Source organism: Dipodomys spectabilis, unplaced genomic scaffold (assembly GCF_019054845.1).
Source record: "Dipodomys spectabilis isolate Male_0828 unplaced genomic scaffold, ASM1905484v1 ptg000318l, whole genome shotgun sequence".
Lineage (NCBI taxonomy): Eukaryota > Metazoa > Chordata > Mammalia > Rodentia > Heteromyidae > Dipodomys > Dipodomys spectabilis.
Window position 1 is genome coordinate 2,090,373 of NW_024870995.1, and position 18,600 is coordinate 2,108,972.

The 18,600-nt window shown below is 65.8% G+C and overlaps 1 protein-coding gene across 1 annotated transcript; it reads right to left on the reverse strand.

Annotated features, from left to right (window-relative positions):
* Foxf1 (forkhead box F1) lies at positions 1-2,013 on the reverse strand. Its single transcript, XM_042702288.1, has 2 exons — positions 1,029-2,013; positions 1-174 (listed from the first exon to the last, which is right to left on the reverse strand). The coding sequence occupies exons 1-2, from the start codon at positions 2,005-2,007 to the stop codon at positions 11-13; spliced, it is 1,143 nt and encodes a 380-aa protein (XP_042558222.1). The 5' UTR covers positions 2,008-2,013; the 3' UTR covers positions 1-10.
* Between the last annotated feature and the right edge of the window lie 16,587 nt (positions 2,014-18,600).

Below are 18,600 nucleotides of genomic sequence, written 5' to 3' on the forward strand. Positions count from 1 at the left end.
CCGGCCGCGCCTACATCACGCAGGGCTTGATGTCCTGGTAGGTGACCTGCTGGTGGTAGTAGGAGCCCCCGCCGGCGGCGGCGTGCACGGAGGAGGACGCCATGGCGTTGAAGGAGAACACGAACTCCTTGCGGTCACACATGCTGGGCGACTGCGAGTGGTAGCGGGGGATGCCTGCGGGGAGGGACGCGGGCTGAGCCGGCCGCCGCGCTGGCCCCCCAGGGTGCCCGACCACCCCACTCCATGAGCCCCGTCCCGCCCTTCCCACCGTGGGGTGGCAGCTGCTGCGCTTGGCCCCGCGGCGCCCCGGCTCCTTAGTCTCCCACCCTGCCAGCCCGGACAGCACCCCACCCGCCACCCGCCCCGTCCTTCCCCAACGAGGCCCAGAAGGCCATGGCGGCCAGGGCAGGCCATCTCTCTTCCTTCCCAGGGGCTGGGGTGTCTGCAGACCGGGAAACCTGGGTCTTGAAAAACAAAGCGTCCCCGGGGCCTGCACCAGGACCCCGCTTGGGTCTGGGTGCCTGCAGCCTGCCTCTGCACCACCCAGCGCCGGCCACCGCGGCCAGGCCCGGCTCCGCGGGCAGGCTGGACCCGCGAGGCCCGGCTGGCCGCTCGCTAGCGCAGGCCTAACTCCTCCAGTTGGCTGAGCTGGGGGACCCTGAGCCTGCTGTCCTGGGCTGGGGTCCCCTGACTCTACATAGAGACCTTTCTGAGGAGTGAGGACACTTTGGGGACCCCAGAGACACTTCGATGAGAACGGGGCCTACCTGGTCAGGCTGAGGGCACCCCACAGAGCGCGGCTGGAACGGAGGGGAACACTGGGGCGTCTCAAATGCTCTCATCCCCCAGAGGGATGGAAGCGGGACTCAGAGGCCCCTGGTAGCGGGTGTCTAGCTAGCCCTCCCACGGAGCCTGAGCCCCAGAAGCCGAGCTGGGCCCAGTGGTCACCGGTCATCCGCGGGCGGTCACAGAGCCGGCCTCCCTGCTGAGGCCCGGCCTCCGCCCCGAGGCCCGGCCTCCCCTCTCACCTTGGAGGTCGGCCGGGGCGTTGTGGCTGTTCTGGTGCAGGTAGGGCTGGTCCAGGGAGTGCGTGGAGAGGCTGCCGGGCAGGGGGTTGGCTGGGGGGTTGCAGGGGGACAGGGGCTGCTGCTTGATGTAGGAGGAGCCGCTGTTGAGGGCGGCGGAGGCGGCGGGCGGCCAGGCCGCGGCTGAGCCCGAGTAGACGGCGTGGGGCTCCATGACCCCGCCGGCGGGTGCGGGCAGCAGGGGCGAGGCGGGCACCGACGCGTCGTGGTGCGGGTAGTCGCCGGCCGCCGCCGAGGCCCCGCAGCCGCCCATGTAGGAGTGGCCACCGTTGGAGGGCAGGTGGGGCACGGAGTGGCCGGGCAGGGCCATGCCGTCCACGTTGCCGGGCAAGTGGCCGTTCATCATGCCCAGGCCGCCGTCCAGCGCCAGGCTGTTGGGCGGGCAGGAGAGGCCGCCCGGCGCGCCCTGGAAGCCGTAGGTGTCCGGGAGGTGGTTGAAGGCCAGCCCATTCACCATGCTGTACATGGGCTTGAGCGCCTGGCACTTTCTCCGGAAGCCGCGCGGGCGCCGGCGGAACGAGCCCTCCTCGAACATGAACTCGCTGGCCGGGTCGATGGTCCAGTAGTGGCCCTTGCCCGGGCGCCCCAGCCCCTTGGGCAGCTTGATGAAGCACTCGTTGAGCGAGAGGTTGTGGCGCACCGAGTTCTTCCAGCCCTGGTAGGCGCCGCGGAAGAAGGGGAAGCGGCTCTGCAGGAACTGGTAGATCTCGCTGAGCGTCAGGCGCTTGCTGGGCGAGCTCTGGATGGCCATGACGATGAGCGCGATGTACGAGTACGGCGGCTTCTCGGGCCGCCGGATGCCCGCGTTCGTCTTCTTGGCCTTGGCCGGGCCGGACGCCGCGGGGTCCATGGCCGCCGCGCCGCCGCCGCCGCCCCCGCCGCCGCCGTGCGGAGGCTGCTGCTTGTCGGGCGCCGAGGACATCGGGTGGCTGCTCCCGCCGCCGCCGCTGCCGCCGCTGCTCTGCGCCGCCGCGGGCCCGGGAGGAGGAGGAGGAGGAGGAGGAGGAAGGGGAGGGGGCGGGGAGGGGCGGGGGAGGGGGCGCGCGCCCGGCCCGCGCCTCTGCCGTCAGCGCGGCCGCCGGGCCCGGCCCGCCCTCCCCGGGAGCCGCGGCCCACCCCCCCCCCGCCCCGTCCCCTCCTCCCGTCCCCCCCACCTCCCCGCCCTCCCTCCCGGGGAGCAGCCGGGCGCAGGGCCGCGCGCCCAGGCGCCGCCTCCCGGGCCCGCGGCCGTGCGCCCCCCTCCCCGCAGAGCCCCGCGTGCCGGCCCCGCCCGCGCCGCCTCCAGCCGGGCGAGCGAGCGAGCGAGCGCGCGCCCTCCGCCCGCGGCTCGGCCCCGGCCCCGGAAACGCGCCGGCCGCCCCCGGCCTTGCCCGACGCGCACGCCCCGCGCCGCGGCCGCCTCCAGCCGCGGCTCCCGGGAGGCACCGGCCCGGGCCGCACGGCGGCGCGCGGCGACTCGCCGGACGCGGGCGGAAAACGAAAGCGCGGGGCCGGTCGCCGCCCGGCGGAGCCGCGGGGTCCCCGGGTAACGGACGCGCGCCCGCCCGCGCCTGCGCCCCGCGGGCCCGGCCCGCGCCCGGCACCCGCGCGCGGTGCCCACGCGCCCCGCGGCCCCGCACGTGCGCGCCCGCCCCGCGGCGGGGTCAGCTCGCCCCCGTCCGAGGTCACGCGTGGCGACCCCACCCCGCACCCCGCGCCCCCGCTCGGGGCGCCCCGGCCCTTCCAAGCACAAGTCCCGGCTTCCTGAGCGGTGGCCGGGCCCGGGCAGGAAGTTTACGCGGCTCGGAGTAAACACGTTCTGGAGGGTTCTTCAGTGATCATAATAGAGGGCTGGGGGGGGGGGGGGTTGGCCCGGAGCCTCCGCGGGCTCGGCCTGCGGCGCCGCGCGCCGGCCCCGTTCCGGGAAGCTGAGGGCGCGGGCGGGAGCGGGGCCCGGGAGCCGGGGCCGGGGAGCCGGGCGGCGGAGGGCGGAGGGCGGCTCGCGCGGACGCGCCCTCCCCGGCCGCCCTCGCCGCGCCGAGGCCGGGCGCCACGCAGCGCGCGCGGACCAGGTGAGTGCGGGCCCCTCGCTGGGCGCGAGGCGGGGGGCGCCCTCCCCACCGGTGCCCCGCGGCGGAGGCGGGCTGGGGGGCGGCCCGGGCCCTCTGCAGGTCGGCGCCGACGCCGGGCAACGGCGTCCCGGCCGGAGCCGGGGCCTGCGGCGCTTCAAAGCCCCTGGCCCCGCGGGCTCCCCGCGCCCCGTCGCCTCGCGGGCGCCTGGCACGTCCGTGCGAGCCGGGCGGCCGGGGGAGGTGGCCCCGTGCTCGCCGCCGCCTCGGGCGGAGCCGGGTCGCAGCGGGGTCCGCGGAGCGCGGCAGGGGGAGAGGACGGGGCGCAGGCGAACCCCGCGCGGTCACGCAGCCCACCTGCTGTCCACGTCCTCAGAGTCGGGCCCGCCGCGGGGCGCCCGGCCTCCCCGCCCCGCAGGCCGCCCGCGCCCCCACCGCTGCGAGGTGCTGCCCGCCTGGGCGCCGGCACACCGTCTCCCCCAGACCCCGGGAGCCCCTGCAGTCGAGGGGGAGTTCGGCGAAGCGCCTACACCGGCCGGCCCCCAAAGGTGAGGTAGAACTCCCCCTTCTGCCTAGCCCTCCCCCTAGGTTCCTCCGAGGCCAAGTGGACTTATAATCCATGAAGCTGGGGGGGGGGGGGGCTGCGGCCGTGCTGCTCTTCCTGAGGTCTGCGTTGCTGCCCTTCCTGCTTCATAGACCCCAATGCGGCACCCTAGGTCTTGGGGTGAGGGATCTCAGGGCTCCCCGGCCCTGCTGGGCAGGGGGAGTGGAGCCAGGGTTCCTTTTGGCTTCCGTGTATTCCTTAGGCCTGGGGGGGGGCGGGGATGTGAGGGGAGCCAGGGCCCGAGAGAAGGAAGGAATGAGCTCCCTGCTCATTCCCCAATTTTGGGAAAAGCTGCAGCCAGGAGAGCTCTCCACGAGCCCAGAAAGCGCGCCCTGGACCCCAGGCACCCTGTGAGGGCCTCCTTACCGGTGCATTTTCCAGATTGGGGTCCCCCCTCCTGAGAACTGGGTGGGGGGAAGGATGCTGAGATTAGCCGCACGCACGTTCCTTCCAGGACAGGTGCCTCAGCGCTGGCCTCCCGGGCTCTGGGGACAGAGACTCCCTGGAAAATCAGTCGTTAGAATGACCCAGAAAACCACCAGCCCAGGGACAGTCAGAGACCTGTCAAGTGCTGGTGCCCAGCGTGCAGCAGGTCTGTCACTCCACAAGCTGCCCGGAGTGACCACCTCGCCCCCCCCCCCCACCTCCGATAAACGGTGGGCCCTGCCGCGGCCTGTCCGACCCCACCCGCCAGGCACCCACATCTGCGTGACGTTCCCACGTGCACGATGCACACCTTCCAGGGCGCCCCCAACCTCTCCAGGGGCCTCTCCACAGCCCACCCTCTCTGTGCGTGACGCCAGCCCCAGCATGTGCCTCAGAAGCCCCCACGGGGTCACTCTGTACCCCGGTCCTTGCAAGTGTGCTTAAGGGGTACTCCCGTCCCCCAGAGTGGGCAGCAGCCCCTGTCCTCCAGGGTGGGCGGCGGCGTGGGTGCAGGGGTGAGGGCCTCCCGGAGGGAGGTGCTCCTGTGGCCAGGGCAGAGCTGCTTCCCTGCATTTCCCTCTGACGGGCTCTGCACCCCCTCACTTTGGGGTGCTGTTTAGATTGCCCATGCCTTCGTTTCTTCATCCAAAAAAATGGGGTGATGTAGGCACCGTCTCCTGGACTGAGGGGGAGTTTCTGACCCCCACTCGCCCCCCCCCCCAGCCAGAAGCACGGACGGACAGTGGGAGAGTCACAGGGCGGCTCGTGAGCAGCTCTCCGCTCCTGGCTTACAGCTCCTAACAACCCCCCACCCGCCCCATCCCAAATCAACTGTGCGCCCCAGGAATCCCCAAGCTGGGGAGGGGCTCCTGAAAGCAGACCCACCCGGGCCGCCTCTGCTCCCCGGGACAAGGCACTTTTACTGGCTAATTGCTTAAGTGAAGCCGAAGGCCTCGAGCGCAGTAACCCGAGCAGGGAACCAGATCCAGCCGGGGCTGTGCCGGGCGGGGGTGGGGGGGGGATGCCGACCACCCACCACGAGGGCAGCCGCACCCCCCCCCCCGCCCCTCCCCTGAGCCCCCCGCAGGGTGAGGTCCAAGCATGGCCTCTAGGTAGGGCAGCCCAGCCAGACCCTCAGGGGTGCCAGGGGCGGGGAAGAGGGCGTAGGGCGGGAAGGGCAGGAAGATCCTGCAGGGGCACGAGGGTGGGGTGGGGAGAAGACATTCAGGGTGCAAATTCAGCTCTTGTGTATGCAGGATGACAGCAGAGAAGGTAGGGTTCCTGGGAGGTAGGGTGCTGTGCGCCCCTATTGGAAGGTACCTTGGCTAGGACCTCGTATCCTTCCACGGTTGCTGGGGGCAGAGGTGGAATGCGGGTGGCGGGTGTGAAGGCGTGCAAACACTTGTGGCCATGTTCCAGTGTGGAGTGGCTCACCGTGCAACAAAGATTTGAAGACTCAAACAGCATAACCTGCCGTGTCTGTCACTGTTGGAGTGAGTGTGAGTCTTCCTGCACTGAGCGCATGAGATGCGTGTGCGTGGCCGACGCCGGGTCCTGGGGTGTGTGCAGGCCGCCCCCCCCCCGTTGCGGGGCGTGTGTGTGGTCTCTGGGGGTCAGGGCCTGGCACTTCTGAAGGCAGGTACAGTTGATGTCATGGGTGCAGATGTCACAGCCAGCCGGGCGGCAGGGCTCAGCACGGAGGTTCGGAGGTTCGTGAGGAGATCCTCGAGGTGCAGACGCTCCCGCCCCCCCAACTCCCAGGGCAGCCTGAGGGGGGGGGGCTGCGTTCTAACATGTACAGAGCTCACAGCTGGACAGTCACTGGGCCCACCTGACCCCCTCCCCACGAGATCCAGGAGCTCGCCAGCTCACACGCAGCACCACACCCCGTTCTGTAGCAATGGGAGACAGGGTGGTGGCGGTGCCCTTCGTGGGCCTGCAGCCAAATTCCCTACCTACCAGGATGAGGGCTGTGTGGTGTGGGTGCGGTAGGGACCCCCGGCTCCTGGGGAGGGCTGGGCTCTGACATTTGGGGGAACTGATCTACTTGTACCGTCGCTGCCCACCAAACGCCAACCGAGTGAGTGAGAGTGGTAGGAGAGGAAGGGGCAAGGGAGGCAGCCCCCCTCTGCCTCGCCCAGCGAGAGTTTGGGGTGCAGCTGCAACAAGGGTAGTTTCTCCCTCTGGTGGGATCCGTGTCAGCAAGAGGTTCCTAGTTTGGTTCAACAGACAAAGCAGGAAAGGAGGAAGGGAGAAAGGGAAGGTGGGAAGGAAGGAAGGCAGGAAGGAGGGAGGGAGGGAGGGAGGGGGGAGATGGAGAAAGAGCGAGGAGAGACAGAAGGAGAGAAAGAAGGATGAGCTCACCCCGTTCCTCTTGGCCCTTTTACCTAAACGCACGCATTTTCCATGACGCTCTTCAGTGAAATATTTGACAACATAGCAACCCAGGAATTTCCAGCTCTCTTCCCTGTGAGGGTTTGGGGCGTTTGCTGGCGGGAGCAGGGCTTGTGGCTCCCCAGCCTGGGAGCTCCTGGCCCTCGGCTGCGGTCCCCCTGTGCCCGAGGTGTGTGTGTGTGTGTGTGTGTGTGTGTGTGTAGAGAGAGCTTCCAGAACTTGCTTCTGTCCCGGTGCTGTTCAGAGGAAGGGAGGGGAGGAGGGGGAGACGATGGGAGAGAAGAGGGAAACGAATGGGTTTCAAAAATAATTAAATTTAAGGGAGCAGGTCGATTTTTTTCAGAGCAAGAGCAAGCTGTACCCCAAGGCACGTGTGCAGCTGAGAACTGAGGGCAAAGCAGGAGGGGGGACCCCAAGAAATGTGCCCGGCGTGGCAGGAGTGAAAGGGGAGCTTGTCTGGATTTGTTTCCTAATCAAAAGCAGCCGAGTCACTGGTCCCCAGAACGCGGCGCGCGCGCGCGCGGGTGTGCCGGCCGGCTGGCCTCCGTGGGTGTCGCCTGGTGCCTGGTCAGCACCGTCACAGGGCACTGGAATCGGGGGTCAGGCGCGCAGGGAAGGGCCAGGAGGGCGAAGGGGGTTCAGCGGCCGGGGATTTGGCCTGGGGGGAGCGGAGGAGGAAGGAGACTCCTCCCCCACGGGCCTTTCGCCCCAGCGGGGTTGAGGCCCCAGCTCCCGGGTGTCCCGGGGTTGGAGCTTGGATGGGGATAGACCAACCTGCTTTTGTGCGGTGGGAACTGTGGGTGAGGTGACTCCTGGATCTGCGGTCTGGGAGCCCATGGGTGCATTTGGAGTGGAGATGGGGAGACGGGCCCCCGAGGAGGGTTCCATACCAGAACTGAGGGGGCCTGTAGAAGTTGGGGGGAGGGAGTGGGGCCACAGGAGACTGGCAGAGATGGGGAGAAGGCCAGGCAGGCAGAGCTCACAGGGTGGATGGTTCCCAGGACACGCTGCGGGTAGGCCCTGGTAAGAAGGGGTTTGGGAGTGCCTTCACCCTGGTTTAGCACCCAGCCTGTGGGGGGGGGTCCCCAGAGGAGAAGAGTACATTCCTGCCCTGGGCCTAGCTGCAACGTTTGAATCTTGGGCAGATGCTTGCAGGCGGGTATCTGTCCACCCACAGGGCCGACGGGTGGGGGACAAACACCAGACTTGAACGGAGCAGGAGGGGACTCAAGCGATCGTAAATTCAAACCGTGTCACAATTGTTAAGTGAACAAACATGGCCACATGCGTTTAGGAACTTGGAGTTCAGGGCCTCCGTGCCTCATTTTTCTCAACTTCCAGACAAGATCAGGGTGAGGCCTCTGGTGGGTGGTGCGGAGGTCAGAGGAGTCAGCCACGGCTGGCTGTGGTTGACGGTCCCAGGTGCAGAGGCCCAGGGGGCGCAGGGCCTGGGTGGCTGGTCGGCCACTTCGGCAGAAGAGGCAGTGGGTGGAAATGGGGGGTGGGCCTTTGATGGCATGGAGCACGGTCGCTTTTCTGCCACGGCTCTGGAGAAGAGCACAGGCTCAGAGAGGTCTGCTAGGGCCCCCCCAGAACTGGGTGGATTTGTGTGGGCACAGTGGACCCTGCCCATTGGGGCTGAGCCGTGGGCAGAAGCTTCCAGGGCTCCCCATAAACCCTGTTGGGGCACCCAGGAGAGCTGGCTCTCTACCTTCCAGCTGTGTGATTTCTGTGCAGCCGCCTGACCTCTCTGAACCCCGTTTCTCCTTTGCATCTAGGCTGCTGTGAAGTCTGGGGGCCGGATAGCTTTATCATTAGAGATCATCGCACACCTGCTATGCACGAATGTGGCTGGTATTTAGAGAATTGCTACGAACCCATTTCCATAGCACCAAGCGGGCGAATGGGAAGGGTCTAATAAATGCAGAGTCGTTTTTAAGGCAATGCCATGGGACTCTGTGGAAGCCCCACCTTGAGCTACGCAAGTGAGCGATGCCAGCGAAGCTGCCTTCCAATGCTGTTGACTAAGGCAGGCTCCTCCCTCCCAGCTCTCTGCACACACCTAATAACAAACAAGTGGCCTTCGGCCCTGGTCTGCTGGGCACCCTTTCCCAAAAGAGCAGGGGGGGGGGGGCATGCGCTGCCACCTCCGCTCCTGGCCTCCAGGTCCAGAGAAGCCCGGGAGAGGAGGCGCGGGAGAGGAGGCGCGGGCCATCACGAGCACGGCCAATCTCATCTTGTGGGTGTCAGGGAATCTTTCTTTACCAAGTTTGTTTTCAATGCCTGGGATGGGTGCTGAGCCCAAAAGACCCCTGGACCTGCCTCCCTCCGCCCCCCCCCCAAGAGAAAAACCCCTGGGCGGAATACCTTGGGGAGCAGAGCGGACCAGCCAGGCCCTGCTGCCCACAGGCCCTGGCAGCAGAGCCCCTTCCAGTTCAGAGTGCACGCCTCTGCCCGGGCCTGGGTGGGCTTTGGCTTTACATTCAGTGCTCACCAGTTTTCTACCCTGAAATTAAAAAAAAAAAATTCCAATAGACATTAAAGCATAAGGTGATCCTGAGTTTCCAGTTCTTAAAGAGGCAGATCTTCGCTTCACCTTCCGACAAGAGCTCCGACACCGATTTGTTCTGAAAACGAGTTCTTCCGTGCGCTTGGACTGTGTGTGAGCCCGCAGTGCTTCTTGGCAATGCGTGCGCTTCACCCAGTTCTGTTCCCCACAGGGAAGGTGGGCAGGGTCGGCTGGTTTTTAAAGAAAGCACAAACAGTGCTGGGTGTGTTTCCTTAGGCTCCCCGTGTCCAGCCCGCCTCTCCCCGCCTCTGTTCTCTCTGGAAAGGTCCGGGTGTGAGTTCCACCCGCCCCTCGGCTCCCCGCGCTCCTCCAAATTGGGCTGAGTCCCATTAAATTCACCGCGAAAACTAAATTAGCAGGCGAACGGGCTCTCTTGTGGGAGCAGACAAGTGCCGACTCCCCCTTTGCCTCCCCCACCCCGCGTTTTCTCCTCTGTCCCTCCGTCCAGCGGGCATTTTCTGCTCTGGCCACCTGCCCCAGGCTCCTTTTGAACCAGCCCAGACTCACTCTGCTTTCTCAACTCTGACTGGAACATTCTTTCTGTCATTTCCCAGAAAAGCGCCGTGGAGAGCTGAGTTCGGCCGAGGCGGTGCGGCCGGCACCGGGCGAGCAGAAAGCGCGTGTGCGCGTGCAGGGGGGGGGCGGCGTGGGCCCGCAGGGTCCCGCGGGGGCCCGCACCCGGCGCGCGCTGCTGCTGTGGGAGCAGACCAGCGGTTCTTTTTAAGCGTGGTTTGGGCTAATGATGGGGCCGGGTGCTGGCTGGGCGGACGCGGTGTTTATTTTACGCTAGCGGCCGGGGGAGGGGGCCGGGCGCTGGAGCCACACGCAGGCTCCGGTGCCCAGGGAAGCGCGTTGGTGCCCTTCCCGCCGGTCTCCTCTCCCGTTTCCTGCCCGCTGGGCTCGGCCGTGCGGGCATCAGGGCGGACTCAGGCTGCCCTCCGCCCGGCAGTGGGCTGGCGCCAGCCTTGGGGAGGCCAAACCCCGCATCTCCCCGCCCGGACGACCAGAACCCAAGATCCCGCCGCGGGGTGCTTCCAGAACGTTCCCTCTGCTACTCCCTCCCCCGGGAGCCGCTGCGGGAGAAAGGTCATTCCGGCCTTCCCCTCTCGACCAGAGTGAGAGGATGCGGGATGCCAGGCGGGCTTGCTGGCCAGAGGACTCCGAGGGACACGTTTCCCCGCACAGGTGGGTGGCCAGGGCAGGGGCTCCGGTGGGAGCGGCCCCAACACCAGGCCCCGCCAGCCTGAGGACCCCCCCAAATGCGGGATCCCGGACCACATGCCGGTGCCCCTTAAATGCCAGGCACCACCGGCGTTCAATTCCCACCGGCGCAGGCCCACACGTGCAGACAGACTTGAAGACCCAAGGGCCTGGGGTCTCCGGGGCCGTGCCCCTGTGGGGGGGGCCACCCTATGTCCAGGCTGGGGTCCCGGGTCACTCTCCCCCGCCCAGACCCTTTTCCCGCCCCTTCAGAGGGAGAGCTGGAGGCTGCGGGGCGGGGCGGGCAGGTCGGGAGGCCTGTGCGCTTTATCTGGGCGGCTTCACTGTGAATGTGTGGTGACAACTCGGCGCGTCCTCGGGGGCCCCGAGGCCGCCCGGTGACGGCCGGTCTGTGGGGTGCGCCGCCCCGGGGTAGCCCCGGGCTGCAAAGCCGACCAGGCCCCGGCGGACCAGGTGCCCGGCCTGGCGGGGGCGGGGCGCAGGGACCTTCCCCGGCGAAGTAGGTGGCCGTGTATATTTTTGTTCAAGTGGTGTTTATGTTAATGAAAAGGATGGAATTACAAACAGCCGGCGGGAGCGCGCGGCGGGTCCGCGTGCAATCAAAGGGCGCGCGCCCGCCCACCCCGGGGCTTTTACCAGAACCCCTTCCTGCCAGCTGGGAGAACTGTACGAACCCCACTCTTTAACCCCCTCCCCAGCCCGGGGCTCTGGCTGCAATCATCCCCCCCAAACCCCAAACCCGGGAAGGCCGGCAGCTCTCGGTGTTCTCGCGCCGCCCCCCCAGGCCTCGCCGGGGTGACCAGGTTTGTGCAAGAGAAAAACGGATCTCAGCGCGGTTTCAAAAGTGGCCCGGAGCCTGGGGTGGCGAACCCCGCGCTCCCCGGGGAGGGAGGTCCTGTCTTTTTATGCTACAGTATCATTAAACGGGGTCTCTAGGTTTGTTTCCCAGCCCGGACTCCCCCCCCTCCCCCCCAGCAGAAGTGGCTGGGCTCCCCATCAGCACCGGCATCCCCCATCCCAAGAAAGCCTTTCCTCTTCTTTCCGCCCTGCCCTCCCAGTGGGAAGGAAGGAGCTACCCAGCCCTTCCTCAGCTAAATGAGGCTCGGGTAGGAAAAGCCAAGCGGGAGCAAACTGCGCGCAGCGGGCGGATTCCGGCGCCTGCTGGTGGCTGGCGGAGGCCGGGCCGAGCCGAGGGCGGAGGGCGGAGGGCGGCTGGGTAGGAAAGGTGTTGCCTGGACCCGAGCCCCGCCGGCTGCCAGAGGCCAGCTTCCTTCGAAACGAGTCAAGGTCCCTTTCCAGACTCAGGTGTGGGGGTGAGGGGCGGAGAGAAGCTGCCCGGCCGAGGGGACGCCCGGGCAGGCCCCTCCTCTCTGCTTCCTCCTGCCTGCGGACCTGGCAGCCGGATGTCAGCCTTGAAGGCCTGAATCACCGGGGCTGAAGAAACCAACCAGATGCAAGGCAGGGGAGAGAGGCGAGGGGGCAAGAAAGGAGAGGAGGGAAGAGGAGGGGAGAGGGGGAAGAGAGGAGAGGGGAAGAGAGGAGAGAGGGGAAGAGAGGAGAGAGGGGAAGAGAGGAGAGAGGGGGAAGAGAGGAGAGAGGGGAAGAGGGGGAAGAGAGGAGAGAGGGGAAGAGAGGAGAGGGGAAGAGGGGGAAGAGAGGAGAGGAGGGGAGAGGGGGAAGAGAGGAGAGAGGGGAAGAGAAGGAAAAGGAGAGGGGGAGGAAGAGGAGAAGGTGGTCGCTGGGCCCCATACGAGTCCCGCCCCTCCCCCTCCCTGGCCCTTCGGGTGATTTATCTTGAGTTCCAGGTAGAGAAGCTGCTGGTGGGGGCGGGGCTCCCCCGGAAGGGAGCAGAGGCTGTGGAATTGTTGGGGGGCTGCTCTTCACGGGACAGCCACAGGTCTCTAGACAGGAGGTGCAGAGCCAGGTGTACAGTGTCAGCCCCGAGCCTCAGGCCGCTCCCACCCTTCAAGCCCCAACCAAGGCCCTCTCAGGCCCAGTTCCTGAGAGCCACCCTTAGAAAAGCCCCAGGAGGGAGAGAGTGTCCGCAGGAACCTTCCCCTTCCCCTGCCCCAGTGGCCGAAGCCAGGGCCTGGGCCCCGCGGGGAGCCCCCTCTCCCCCCATCTATAAAGAACCTTCAGCAGGTGTGGGGTCGGGGAGGGACTGGGGGAGCAGGGGGTGTGCCAGCTCGGGCTGGCCTGAGGGCGCCCCCGCCCTGGCCCTGACAGGCTCCCCACGCCCTCGCTCAGCTCCCCGGCCATGGGCGTGGCCCTCGCCAGCCTGGGCACTTTCCCTGGGACCCGCGGATGCCAGCTGTCAGCCCCCTCGCGCCCCCCTGTCCCCCATCTTCCCCATCCTGTAATTAAACTCCAGGTCACATCTCCCTGTGAGGACGCTATCAGGCCGGCGGCTCATTAAGGCGTATATTTAGCCATAAAATAGGGGTTGCAGAGAGCGGGAATGAAAATGATCGTGCTCCGGGAATGAATCCTTTTAGCAGAAACCAGAGCTGTTATTTACCACGGAGAACTAAGTACAGGCTGCGTTTTCCAGGCGGCCCCAGCAGGACCAGCCTCGTCTCCAGGCCCCGTCCCGCGCTGCCTGCACCCCAACAACAGCCAGGCACCAGGTGCGAATCTAGCCCAGGCCCAGGAGGTTCGGCCACAGGCACACAGGCCTCCCGGGGTAGCACTGCTCGGGATGGGGTTTGTCCTCAGGAGCCTGGGCCGGGGCGGGGCCGCACCCCTGGCTGCCTGGGGTGGGTGTACAGGAAAGCGGGAGGAGGAATGAAGTCAGACCAGGTCAGGGAGCAGCTCAGGGAGGCAGGTCCTGGCCTCCCGGAGGTAGAGCCCCGGCTGGCAATCTGGGCTCTGGGTTTGATGGCCAGCCCTTCCCTCCCTCTAATCGTTGTGGGGTTGCTGGAGCCGGGGCCCTTGTCAGGTCACCCCGTCCCGCAGTGTTGGTACCTCATGTAGGCCCCGTTTCTGTCTGCCCACATCACGTGAGCCAGCCCTCCCCCGGGCAGCAGGTGGCCACAGCTGGAACTAGAAGCTTCCAGATGCCCTGGCAGTGCCCGTTCTGGCGTGGCAGTGCTCTGGAAGGAGTCGGGGTTGTGTGGGTGGGAACACCCCCAGACATTGCCTTGCGGAAGTGGCCGGTGACCCACAAGCTGCAAATATTTGGATAAACGTCGAGGGAGTCCCGGGATGGATGCCTGCCCGAGGTTTTCAGGGGGGCCCACCGCAGGCAAGGCCCCGCGCGGCCGCCCTGCGCTGTGAAAGGAAGCAGGGTACCCCTCATTCCAGTTCTGGCCAGCGGTCGAGGGCTGCCTCAGACCTGACCCCGCCCAGGGCTCCTGGGAGCCCAAGAGGGTGGCCTTAGCCCCATCCCACATGGCCGCCCCCGCACAGCCGGCAGACCCTGCCCCACCCCCCTGGGGACACCCCAGCCCACCTGGGGGTGCCATCCTCTGCTTGTCCAGCATGGCACCCCACCAGAGAAATGGGGGCTGGCCTGTTTGGTTTTGCCTGCCTGCCTGCCTGCCTTCCTTTCCTCCTTCCTTCCTTCCTTCCTTCCTTTCCTCCTTCCCTCCTTCCTTTCTTCCTTCCCTCCTTCCTTCCTTTCCTCCTTCCCTCCTTCCTTTTCCTGCCTGTCTCCTGGGCCTGTGGCTTCGCTTTCCCACTCAGGGCTAACTCTCTCACTTGAGCCGCAGCTCCACTCGAGGCTTGCTGGTGTTGCTTGGAGATAGGAGTCTCTGGGGGTTCCTGCCCAGGCTGGCTTCGAGTGTGATGCTCAGGCCTCAGCCTCCTGGACAGGCTGTGGCTGGCCTCTGGGCCTCCTGGTCAGTCCCCCTTGGGGTGTGTGAGCGCCCCGTCTCGCTGACGCCCCCCCCCCCAATCTCCGCTCCCTCCTCCCTGCTCCGTCCAGAAGCACCTGCCGGAGTTTCACGAGGTTCAAGCCTCACTACCCTTGGGACTCCTCTCGTTTTCTAGATGGGGGACTGAGCATCAGAACACTTTAACAAAGCCAAGAGAGCAGACTGGGCTGTCAGCTCTGGGCCGACCCTGCCCCCCCCACCCCCGGGGCTGCGGTGGGGGTGGTGACTGGGGTCATTCTGGGGTGCAGCCACCAGCTTGACCACCGAAAGGCCCTGTGGAAGTGTTGTGGCAGGAGGCATTTGGCCTGTAATTTTTGCTCGTTAAGAGAAATGTGTAGTTTATCGTGCCGGGGGCCCTGGTTTATTTGGGGTGATCTCGTCTGACAGCTCCATGAGGTTTCCTAAGCCTGGCGGTGGAGGCCGCTGGGGCAGCCGGTTAACTGGAGATTAGAGTCTCATGGACTTTGTTCCCTGGGCTGGCTTTGAACCTCAGTCCTCAGAGCTCAGTGTCTTGGGTGGGATTACAGGCGTGAGCCATCGGTGCCCGACAGATGTCCCGCATTTAAGACAGTGTTGGGTACGAAGCGGTGTGGCGTTATCAGAGTAACCCTCTGTGCCCCCCCCCGTGTCTCCCGGGGATTCCCACGGAGTAACTCGGGGTACAGTGGAGTGGAGCTGGGGGGCAAAGCCTGGCACTGGTCCGTGGAGGCTGATTTTGCTGCTCACTTTCCTGTTTTATTTTGTTCAAGATCAAAAAGGAAAGCAATGAAATTGCCTTTCCTTAAAACAGAAGGCTTATTAGCAGCAAGGAATCGCGCACAGGGGTCTCCTCGCGACCTTCCTGCGGGGCCTGCGGTTGAGTCACGCCTGTGTTGCGTGAGGGCCGGGCGGAGCGGCGGCCGCGCACACCGGAGCCAGGAGCTGCCGGTCACCTGTGTACCCAGTTAGTATTTACTGACCTTTCTTTTTACCGTCCTGCCTCTCCACTGAAGAAAGTAACTAGGACGTGTCTGCAGCACGTCCTGGCCAGTGAGGGCGGCCTTCAGAGAGCCTACCACGACAGACATCTCCTCCCTCAGCTCGGAGGTGCGGCACTCACGGTGTGGTGCTGCCGGTCTCCACCTGGCTTCCCAGCGCCATCTCCTCACCTGGCAGGAGGGACGGGATGGAGGGATGGGAGGGGGAGATTGTACCTGAGAGGTGCCTGTGAGCCAAGGCTTCGAAAACAAGGAGAGGCAGAAAGGGGAGGCAAGAAATCAATAGCACGTGCAAAGGTCCTGAGGTCACAGCAGCGTGGTATTTCCAGGATTTGGGAGGAGGCCTGTGTGGCTGGAGTTAGGGGAGTAGAGAGCTAAAGCGGCAGAGGGGGGGAGTGGGAGGGGGAGGGTGGGCAGAGGTCAGCAGGATCCTGCCAGGCCACGAGTGTGGGTCTTACTCCAGGTGTGCCAGCACACTGGGGAATGACTGGCGTGTGGGTGCTGTGGGGAGCGCGCCCCTTCTCGTGCTCCTCCCTGAAGAGCCGGGAGCCCCCCCCCCCCCGCTGCGTGCCCCCGCCAGGCGCCCCCCCCCAGGGGCAAAGACACCTCTGCAGAGCCAGTGTGGCCGCCGGGTCCCTGGTGACCGACTGGCCACATACGCCACAGGGGCCAGAGCCCCGCAGCCCGGCCCCCACAACGCCAGGCCCCGGGAAGCTGAGAGAAATCACGGAAGACGGTTCTCGAAGCTGCTCCCTGTTGGTGGGATTGGTTACGCAGCCGCAGAGAACCAGAAAAAAATGCCATTTAGGTATTTCTTAAGTAAACCTTCTTATTGGGATGCGAGCCGTCTGCAAAGAAGTCTGCAGATGAGCTTGGCTCGGTGTTTTTCCCAGGGCAGAACAGGGGCGGGAGGGGAGGGGTGCAGATGCAGCCCCCTCCACCCCCCCCCCAGACGAGCCCTGACTCGGCATTGCTTGTCTGCACCGGCGAGGAACCGCGGGTGGATAGAATCCGGCCGCGTGTGCGGCTCCCTGCCCCGCGTTCCGTGTGTGAGGCTGAGGGGCGGGCCGGGCCCGCGAAGGCCTCCGCCGGCGCCCAGGGCCCTGGCAGGACGCGAGTCCGTGTCCGTGCAGCGCTCCGAGCAGCGCGCAAATTAAGTTTCAGACGCCGGTTTTGCTTCTTTGAATCGGTTCTAGGTTTGCTTTTGGGGTGACCCGGAGGCCACAGAGCCCCCCCGCTTCCACCCCTCCAGTGAATGAAAAACAGTTTCCTCCTGAGCTGGTTCTGTGTTTGTGCCGTCTTGAGGCTCGAACTCTGGGCCCGGATGCTGTCCCTGAGTGTTTTTGTCCGCTCATGGTTAACGCTACCATGTGAGCCACAGAGACACGTCTTGCCTTCTGTGCTGGTTTGATGGAGGTCAGAGTCTCGCAGACTTTTCTGCCCACGCTGGCTTCAATCTGCCACCCTCGGATCTCAGCCTCCCGAGCAGCTGGGGTGACAGGCGTGAGCGCGGCTCCGGGCCGAGGCCGGCCGTCTGTGAGCGGGGCCCCGCCCGCCGCGCGGGCCACGAAACCCGAGTCTCACCGAATCCACCGCCCCGCGAAAACCACTGCAAAATTGCTCCCTTCCTCCCAGGCGGGTCCGGGAGGCCCGGACAAGAGGGCATTGTGTCCTGCCGGCCATCCCTGGCACAAAGGGGCCTTTCACAGCTGCCGATGGGGTGTGTGTGCGCGTGCGCGTGCTCATGCACGCATGCACGCACGCCTGCGTGCTGAGGCTCTTCCCTTAGCCGGCTCTGGGCACAGCGGCCTGGGGTTCGAGTCCTGGCACTGCTCCCTCCGAGATCTCTGTGTCCTGCTAGAGCCTGGCTGGTGTCCAGACAGTGGAGGTCTGCCCAGCGCCCGCGGGTGGGGCGGGCGCCCCCGTGTCTTGGGGGACAAGTCTCGGGGGGCAGACGGCAACTACAGCGCCCAGAGCTTGAGGCCGGGGCACTTGGGGTGAGCAGTGTTGCTGGCTGTGTGTGTGCACGTGTATATACACACATGTGTGTCTCCATGTGCCCTGGCCTGCCTGTGTGTGCACCTGCATCTGTGTGCACGTGTGCGTGCATGTTGGGGAAGTTCTGCAACCAGGCCCCTTCTATTTTCAGATACAACATGGCTGCCTGGGCTGGAGGGAGGGCTGCTGTGTTGCTCACTGTCTGGCGCCCGCAGGGCATTGCTTTTGGTGGCTCTGGTGGAGCGGTGGAAAGGGCGCCCCACGGACTTGCCCGACCCAGCTGGCTGTGCACCTCGATCGCCGGGGCTCAGCCTCCTGAGTATCTGGGATTACAGGCGTGAGCCGCCATCCCCGGTGAGGATGTGTCTGGATGCAGGCCGTTGGGAGCTCAGGGCCGGTCCACGCGTGGAGGAGGGGCTCCGGAGGCAGGGCCGCCTCTGGTCACCAGGTCAGAGTTCTCTGCTTGGTTGGGCTCTGCGTGGCTGTGTGGCTCTGGTCAGCCGCGCTTCAGGGGACTTCTCTGTTCCGTCCAGCGCTGCCTTTGCTGACTCCGATGTCCGGGGCGTTTCTCGGATCTCCCCTGACCCGCGTGGGCCTCCACAACGGCTCCGCTCTCCCCCCCCGACCGCAGCCGCCAGCTTCTTCCCCTTGTTCCTTCGTCACGGAGCTGGGCCCGGACGCTCCTGTTCTCTTCCCTCGCTCCCGGGTCCGCCTCGCTGTGCTCAGTGGCGTCTCGAACTTCCCGGCGGGGCAGGTTTAACAACTGGCCTGGCATCAGGGATGGCTGGAGCGGTGAACCAGTGCGGGGCAGTGTGGAGTGGTGTGAACCGGCATGAACCAGCCTGGGGCGGCGTGGGGCAGCGTGAGCTGGAGTGGAGCTCACTCCCCTCGGTCCCTGCCCAGTAGCCGGGTGGCTTGCGGGCGGCTCCCTGCCCTCCACTCTTCCAGACGCCATGCTGATTCCCGGCTGAGTCTCGCCTCCATGGAGGCTGCCTTCTCCCGCCGCCGGGGCAGCCGCACAAGCTCCACCTGGGCGTCCTGTTGTTGCTCCCACAGTCTGGATTTTGGATCCTTTGGATTCCAGATCTCTGGATTAGAGATGGTCAGGCCGCAGATACATGCGTGTTAACTGCCATATGCACAATATAATAGAATGTGTGCACACAGCGTGCGTGTGTCGCACACGCGTGTGCTGATCTGTGGCCCGTCCACCCTGGCCACCTCTGCCTCACCTTTCCTTTCTGCTCGACCTGGGCTTGAACTCAGGGCCTTGCTCTCTCTTTTTTTTTAAATTTTGATTGTCTTTAAGTAGTTGTGCAGAAGGGTTAGAATCCAGCAGTGGCTGTGGAGCCTGCGCACTCCCCTGGCTCTTTCTCTCAAGGCTGGCGCTCTACCACGCGGGC